The sequence below is a fragment of the Panicum hallii genome, chromosome 6, assembly GCF_002211085.1.
Source record: "Panicum hallii strain FIL2 chromosome 6, PHallii_v3.1, whole genome shotgun sequence".
NCBI classification, from domain to species: Eukaryota; Viridiplantae; Streptophyta; class Magnoliopsida; order Poales; family Poaceae; genus Panicum; species Panicum hallii.
This window is the reverse complement of record NC_038047.1, coordinates 41,228,797-41,237,237: the sequence shown is the minus strand read 5'-3', so window position 1 is coordinate 41,237,237 and position 8,441 is coordinate 41,228,797. Positions and strand designations below refer to the sequence as shown.

At 43.3% G+C, this 8,441-nt stretch overlaps 1 protein-coding gene across 1 annotated transcript; it reads right to left on the bottom strand.

Moving 5' to 3' along the window:
- Positions 1-1,235: 1,235 nt before the first annotated feature.
- On the bottom strand, positions 1,236-5,748 carry LOC112898502 (cytochrome c oxidase assembly protein COX15-like). Its single transcript, XM_025966838.1, has 7 exons — positions 5,334-5,748; positions 4,375-4,691; positions 3,269-3,494; positions 2,952-3,197; positions 2,747-2,857; positions 2,041-2,172; positions 1,236-1,790 (listed from the first exon to the last, which is right to left on the bottom strand). The coding sequence occupies exons 1-7, from the start codon at positions 5,562-5,564 to the stop codon at positions 1,620-1,622; spliced, it is 1,434 nt and encodes a 477-aa protein (XP_025822623.1). The 5' UTR covers positions 5,565-5,748; the 3' UTR covers positions 1,236-1,619.
- Positions 5,749-8,441: the final 2,693 nt, after the last annotated feature.

Sequence of the window (8,441 nt, the reverse complement as noted above, 5' to 3'; positions counted from 1 at the left end):
AACGAGGAATGTGCCAGGAGAATGTGCATGTCTCGAGCATGGGTGAACCCAGTGACAACCTGGCAGGTACAAGGTTGATGCTTCAAAGTAATTCATCCTTCTCACAAGCATGATCGTTTTCTTTTCTTTTCTTTTTTGCCCAGGACAACAATCCAGCTAGCAATTCAAAAAGAAGTAAGTAGAACAGGAGCACCATTTTGTTCGCGAACGGTTAATTTGGATGGTGGTCAAGTGTACATCACTAGAAACATATGATGCGCATGGGGAAAATTTTAAAATTTAAAACGGATTGATTCGGTTAAACATGTGCGCACTATGGTTATTTTTGCACAGAACTGAGTAGAAGGTGGGCATTTGCATTTTGCAACACAGTGACTTGTCGCTTATGGATTGTAAAGCAAATAGCGTGCAAAGCGGAAAGAATATAGTTATGTTTCAAGGAATCGTGCCACCAAAAATCGTTCCGCCTCTGTGGGATCCCATTCTTCTGCAGTTCCTGGTGCTCCTATTTAAATTTGGAAATGGCACTTTGAATGCATTTTTCTTTGTCTGGAGCCGTGCTTCCAATTGTCTGGCTGGAACTCGTTCAATGTTCCATGCCAAGGTTCCATCATCCTTTCTAGCACAATGCAACTGATCTAGATTTATATGTTCTTGTCCTTTTAAATTGTCCACTAAACAAAAAGATATTTTAAACTTGCCAATGATTGTAAAGCACAGAAGTTTCATGTTCTTGCCACAGTAGTATTGTTTGGTAATGTTCTTTCTTTTCGTGAGGAAAATACCAAGTAATGTTAGGAACAAGGTGAAATCCACACTCTTTCATCTCAGTGAGCAAGCACCCACGTCGTGGGGTGAATCATGAGAAGGGAAATTCTTATCTGAAATGAGAGAAGGGTAATTATGTAAGCACAACTCCAGTGCAAACTTGCATTTAACCATCCAGTACATTTATAAGCTTTCTATCCAGGTGATTTTAACTGGAAAATGGATTGCATATTATCATTCAAGTGCAACAATACATCTAATCCATCAGATGCATTTATGAGCCGCAGAGTGAGAAGAATAACTGAGTTCCATTTCTTTGCAGTTTCATGGCGCAATATGCTTGAAAACTTGAAATGCAACCATCCGAAGATTTGAAACCAAACCTGCCTTGAGACGGTCAATTGAATTATCACCATGATACAGTACGGAGATTAACGTATCCATGTCAGTCGATCACCATGGTGAACTGAACAACATCCAAACGTACCTTGCCTATCAGCCTATGTACATGAATGTGCCGAGATCACACTTTCTCAAAATTATTTTTGGCAGATTAGCCTTGGTCTGGTACATAAGAATAGAAAGGGAACTGAGGCTTGTGTATAAGCTCAGGGTACAAATCCATCCGCTTCCATGGGCACAATGGTACAAGAGTTCACATGTCAAAACAGAATGTGTTAAAAATGCAATAATATTTCTAATATTCGGCACTATCATGGAGGACACTTTATTCAAGTGCAGCATACTTTTCTGGCAAAAAGCTTCAGTAGTCAGGTGGGGTGCAGAGAAACAATGGCACCCATGCATGTTAGTAGGGGGAACTGTTGTGTGAAAATTTTCAAGGCGTAGTATCAGGTTGGTTTCGCAGCAGCCGCAAGCGATTTAAGAAGAGTTGGCGACGGCCTTCTTAAAGTATGAGTGAGAAGAATCATCAGTGACAATAGAGTTAATGCTCCAGCTTGGTGCGCTGAGCCCAACGAGGTAGGGACGTACATCAAGAGTGTCGATACGCCCAACGTAACCTGAAATAGAATACGTAGTAACATTATTAGGTATCGTACACTGGTGTAGGTCAATGTTGTCCACTGGATAGTTCATTAGGTGTTGATTACTCTTTCATGTGCCCAAAATAAATGTATTCTTTTGCATAATGTAATAACTTCATCTGGCATACAGATTGGATTATGCATGATCATCGATAGTTACATCAGTCATGTGAAGAAACTACCAAAGTATCAACATCACATAAACTAAAGGACCTGGATTTATTACCTGAAGAGCAGCCATCCCAAGCGTGCTCCCAATCAGAGACTTGACTGCTGGATGCATGTCTATTTTTCTTGCCGCCAGCCATAATCCAGCCACAGACAATAATGTGGTTGTTGCAAGAATTCGGTGATTGAGCTACAAGAATGGGAAGAGCTTGTTAATCTACAAGACTGGAATGGATGAAGAAATCTGGACTGTTACTAGCCAGAATGAACTAGTCAAAGGTTAAGAAACAAAGAGAGTGACTCTGCAAACCCTGAGGAATAAAAACATTCAAGTCAACATGATCGTTTGGAGCTAAGGGGCTGTTTGGTTCCTCAGGACTAAACTTTAGTCCCGTCACATCGGATGTTTGGACACCAATTAGAAGTATTAAATATAGTCTAACTAAAAAACCAATTACATAAATGGAGGCTAATTCACGAGACGAATCCATTAAACCTAATTAGTTCATGATTTGACCATGTTGTACTACAGTAAACATGTGCTAATGATGGATTAATTAGGCTTAATAGATTCGTCTCGTGAGTTAGCACCAGCTTATGCGATTAGTTTTATAGTTAGCTCATGTTTAATCCCTCTATTTGGTATCCAAACATCCGATGTGACCCGGACTAAAAATTAGTCCCTAGATCCAAACACCCCCTAAGCCCGTTTTTCGTAAGAACATGAACAGAACTGTAAACTTAGCATTAGGAGAAAAAGTTACCTGCACAGTGGATGTATTCTCAAAAAAATTGCGTATGAAAGGCTCCATACAAAATACATCTTCAGGAACCCAAGTGTCACCCATCTTTGGGAATGAATTGTATGCATGCCCCTGGTCATAGCAATCATAAATAATTAGATGAATAAAAGAAAAGATATACCTAGTTTCAAGATAGAAACAGAAACACACGGAGAGTAAGACATACTGCATCATTGCCTGCAACAAATGCTCCAGATATGGCAGTAATGCCTACAACAGCACTGACAGGAATAGCCATCTTCCTAATTTTTGCTGCACCATTTACCCAACTCAATGATCCCGTTGGAGGATCTGGCATCACTACTGACAAAGCAGTCCACAATATACCACAGTATATAACAAATGCAGATGTTAGATGAGTTGCCAACCTGTAAGGGCTAACCCTGGGTTGAACATACTCGGATGTTGGTTCCTGAGGTGAAGAAAAATAGTGAAGCTCCAAACCAACAAAGTAGTGAAACATGAAAGATGTTGTATAAATACCTCAAGACCACTTTTCACCATCCACCAGCCAATCAACCCTTGAGCACCACCAAGTGCAAATAGAGCTGACAGCCTGAGCCCAAGTTGGCGGGTAACATACCCTTTTGCAATAAAGTATGCAAAAGGACCCGCAAATACAAAGCCCAAAGCTCTTCCCCACATTCTGTGTGCGTACTCCATCCAGTATATAAATTTAAAATCCTCAAGGCTCATTCCTTTGTTCACCCTAGATACGTTCATAGAATGCTGATATTGCATTAGCAGAAAATGATATGCAAAGCAGTATCTCTAAATGAAGGGAACATAAAAGGAGCAAATGAAGGAAACGCATTCGGGCATACTATTTATTGTTTAAACGAAAATAAATAAATTTTGCTGAGAGTCCATGTGAATAACTATTCCTACATAGCTGGAGAAACTCATATCGATTACTACAAAACAGTCCTCCATACCTTTTTTTTTCTTTGATGTTCTACACTGCAAAACTCATAATTTTCTACTCTTTCTGAAATTCGATAGTAGTTAATAGCTTTATAACTGTCAAGATTAGACATATGGAAACTATGAGGACTTTTGGTTTGATGCACCAGAGAGCTAAAGTTGGCCTTACTAAACTTTGGCAATTTTGAACGGGTTAGACCGCCACCTGGTTTGATGCTAAGACTTTGGTAAGGATCAATTTTCTTTGGCTCCCTAATTCCAATTTTAGCTAAATAGGACTGACATATGGGCAGCCAATTTTAGTAACAGACAACGTTGCAGCAATAAAAATAAAATCTCAAAAACAGAGGAGGTATGGATTGGACAGCAAAGCATGGTAAACCTTTCACAAGTTTATTAACAAAACAATTCCCAAGGTGTTAGCATTAAGATTATACAGTCACTTCCATATAGAAACGTAAGTTCAGCAGCACTGAAGTAGTGAGATTAAGAGAATGACGTTTTATTGAGATGCTAAAATCATCTAAACGGGTCATGATAATTGAATATAAAAGAAAAATAAGCAGTCGTGTCATGCAGCAGGCCATTATTAGTTCCACCAGTGGACATCAACAATAGAAGACAAAAGGCAATACATAAACAAATGATTGCAGTTGCATCCTTACCTCTTGTACTCAGGCGACTGCTTGTATTTCTCAAATTCCAGAAGCCAAGCCTCATTTGATACTGGAGGTATTTCCCCAGTGAACTTCCAGTCAGTCATTGACAGACCAGAACGTGTAAGCCGAGTTATTCCTCCTAGTATGACCAAGCTAAACACCCAGGCAGCACAGCCAAAAAGCCATATCCCAACTGCCTTCTGTGCTTGAGGCCCTTTTGTAACAAGCAGCTTTAATCCTGAATTCGCTGCTCCATTGGCCATCGTTGAATTCAATGCTGCTGTGGCAGTTGACATTTTTCTTGTGCATTGGCCCAGTAAGGTCTAAAAATGGAACACTTGAATCAGATGTAAATTTTGAGAATTCCTTTGAACAAGGAAAGGCCAAACAGACGAATGTTATATTGCAATACGCAGCATATTCCTTTAATGTTTAAGAAATGAGCTATGCGGGAGATGTGTGAATTTCATGTATCTAACAAAACCGCATCATGCATCAGCATATAAAATCATCAGACATTTTCAATTTTTGAGTAACTACAGCACCTGGGGCATCGTTCTCTCTTCACAAAAATTTCCTTGTGCACAGTTCAATCACATAAGCTATTCCCTTCTGATCTCAAATTCTAAATAGCCATACATGGGCAAGCTTCATTACAGCTAATGCACTATGATCCATCAGATAAACCTCCACGAGCCAGATAGCACATCCAACCGTATGCTAATTCCCTAGCAAATCAGCTAAACATCTAGAATTTCGAAGACAAGCAATGCCAATCAAATAAAGCTATCGCCCCAAATTGACCATATGTCAGTACACAACACAATTTGGTCCCGAGTCATTTCCATCGAAATTGCTCCCATCACAGAAGTGACCGCATTTCCTCGAAATAACGGCATCAACAAGGGGAAAGGAAGGCACCACGCAGGGAGAGAAGCGGGAGGAAAGCAGAGAGCCCCGCTGACCTTGGGGGCGAGGGAGCGGAAGGCGTGGAAGGGGGCGAATCGGGAAGCGGAGGAGAAGGCAACCGTCGACCCCGGCCGCGGCGGGATGAGGCATCCGCCGCCGCCGGAGCCGGATCCGATCCTGGGAACAGCGGGAGCGGGGGCGCTCCTCGGGGCCAGGCGGGGGATCATCAGGGCCGAGGCCTGGTCCCTGCCGCGCCGGAGCAGCGCCGCGGCCACCCTGCTCCCCATCGTGGCCCGGGCGGCGGCGGCGAGGTGGCTTGCGGAGGAAGAAGAACCCGGCGGCGGCTCGTCGGGGTTTAGAGTTGAGGCCTGAGGGAGCGCGTGGGCCGTGTGGGGTTTAGGCGGCGGCCACGTCGGGGAGGTGGTGGCGGTGATTAAACGGGTTTGCGCGGACAGCCGGACACGGTTTTGCGCTAGATCCGGTGGTTCCCCACGGAAAATGAAGCCTAAACCACCTCGTGGCGCGTGCGTGCGTGCGTCCACGCGCCGCCGCCGGCCCGGCGTGGTGCGAGTCCGAAATCCACGAGACGCCGCCGAGTGATTGATCTGTGTGTGTGTTTGGGCTGAGCTGGTTGCCGGGGGCGGGGGCCAACATTCGGCCCACACCGCCCGATAGTCAGACGAGAAATCTATGTATCTTCCGAAAGAAAAAATATTACATTTCGTTTGGACGTATCCGTTTGGACGTAGATATTCAGGTTTAGAATTCGGAATTGGAATTGATAGCTTCAAACATCTATTGCTTGGATGTTTTGGAATTCGAAATTGAAAATCAATCCCAATATCGAGTGGTATTCACTACACTCACATCCCTCGTCCTCAGCACCGAGGGCAGCCCCTTAGTTTTGAGATGAATTCACTGAGCGCCCGAGCCACCGCCCGTCCTCCTCCTTCTTCCTCTCGCCGACCACCCCCCGCCCTCCTCCTCCCTCTCTCCGGCCACCCCCTGTCATCATCCTCCCTCATCCCCCCTTCTCCTCCTTCCTCCCTCTGGCCAACCCCAGCTCTCCTCCTCCTCCTTCTTCCCCTCCTCGGCGGAGCTTGATTCGGTGGTGGTGATGGCGGCGGCGAAGCTCGATTCGGTAGTGGTGGTGGCGACGGCGGTGAAGCTCGATTCGGAGCCGGTGAACCTCAGCTCTGACCACACCTGCATCCACAGTAGGACCGCACCGTGTCAGGGATGAGCAGCACCGCAACATCCTCCCCGGCTGCGACCTCATGCTCGACCTCCACGACTTGCCACATGCCTCCACCCTGGTGCTCGGGCAGACTACTCTTCCGCCTGCCTCCTCATCAAGGCTGCCACGGGCAGCGCCCACATCAACCGCCCCGCCCTACATCCTCAACTCTGGTGGTGACACCCACAGCCTTGATGACGGGCTCCGGTGGCCCTGGCCTGTGTCGCCGGTGAAGGAAGGGGTGCTCGTATGGTGGGGGGAAGAGAGAAGATGGTCAATTCTGAATTCCACAATATGCACATCCAAATAAGATGTATTGGCCATCTTATTGGATTCCAACTAGTAATTTCATTTACATCCAAACAACAGAATTGGCATTGTAACGCATTTCTAATACTACTCCGATTTAGTACTGGTGCCCAATTCAATTCCGATAGCTCAATATATATATCCAAACGGAGCCTTAGACACCTTACAATGTTCAAGATTGGTACAACGGCTTAGATTTCACGGTGGACCAGTTTGCTGGCGTGCGGGTTAGTAGCTTGGCAGATGTGTTAGCTGCTCATTGGGTTAGGTGGATGGGAATCTTAGCGTTGACGAAAAAAAGGGCGATCGACTTCCTACATGATCCTACACGAGGATTTGGGAGATTTGCTTTCCTCCGACGCAGGCTCCAATTAGCTTCGCGTAGGTGCGAGTCAATTTGATCTGTAAATTGACAAGAAATAAGGCAATATCAAATTCTAGAACGCATCGGCTGATGTTCCGAATCATCCCATAGGAGATAATGGCTAGAGATCTGATGAGTCAAAAGCGAATCGGCTAGGGTCAGCCGATTCAACTATGGAAACAATATTAATTTTACTTAATAATACCCTGAAAACAACACGTAGATCTTGATCTGATCGGCTGTACTTGACGAAATAGATTGAAACAACAAAACTGTGGTAAAAATCGATAGATAACTAAAATGTAAACTGGATAACTGTGATAAGAGCTGAGCTAAACAAGACTAAACAAATTAATTTCACGAAGAAAAGCTAATATCGATAACTGGTGAATAAATAGATCGAGAAAAAAATGATGCGCCTAGATCTTAGATCTAGTTTACTCAGTAAATGCAGAACTTATTAGCAAGCCGGGGATTGAAGCGATGCATCCTGCCAACCAGAAAAACTCGTTGAAGAAAAGAAAATAGCTATGAAACTAGGGTTTTGCGAAGTCGCCGACAAACAAGAAGTAATTGTTGTATTTGATTGGATGCATTTTTACAAGCCCGCAGGCTAATATTTATAGTCCAAGTTAACAAACCCTAGTCGATCACGACACAATATGACTGTACAAAACTCGGACACAATATTTTTGCTGACGTAATCCATTAGCACCAATTCCACTCCATCGACTGCGACGCCATATTGGCCAATCTGCCAACTTCGTTTCAACATGGGCCGGCTTCATCGGCTACTTCCTTTGCCTCATCACAGACCAAACTTGTGCCAAAAAAACAGTGTCAACACTTAGTTTAAGTTCTGATTTTCTTTAAATCTATTAAACCATTTTAAATTCTATTTAAACCATCATGTTATTTATAATTAATGTAGTAAAATAAGATCCAATATGAACATATTTTTTATTCTTTTAGAAAAATACATTTACGCTGTATAATTTCAACATTTTAAAATGCTACTTCAACATTCTGGATATGTTATTTCAAATATTTTTATATGTAATGTTGAGATAATCCATCTGAAATGGTGAAATAGTTTTAAATAAATGTCAAATTCACTATTTTAAAATTTTGAATATACTAATTCAACATTGCTTATAGTTTCTTTTGAAAAAGAAGAGAAAGTCTTACTCAACTGTGGGCCGCATGCTGCTGCTTTTACTAGGCCTGTTGTGCTGTGCTTTTAGCTTTTAATGG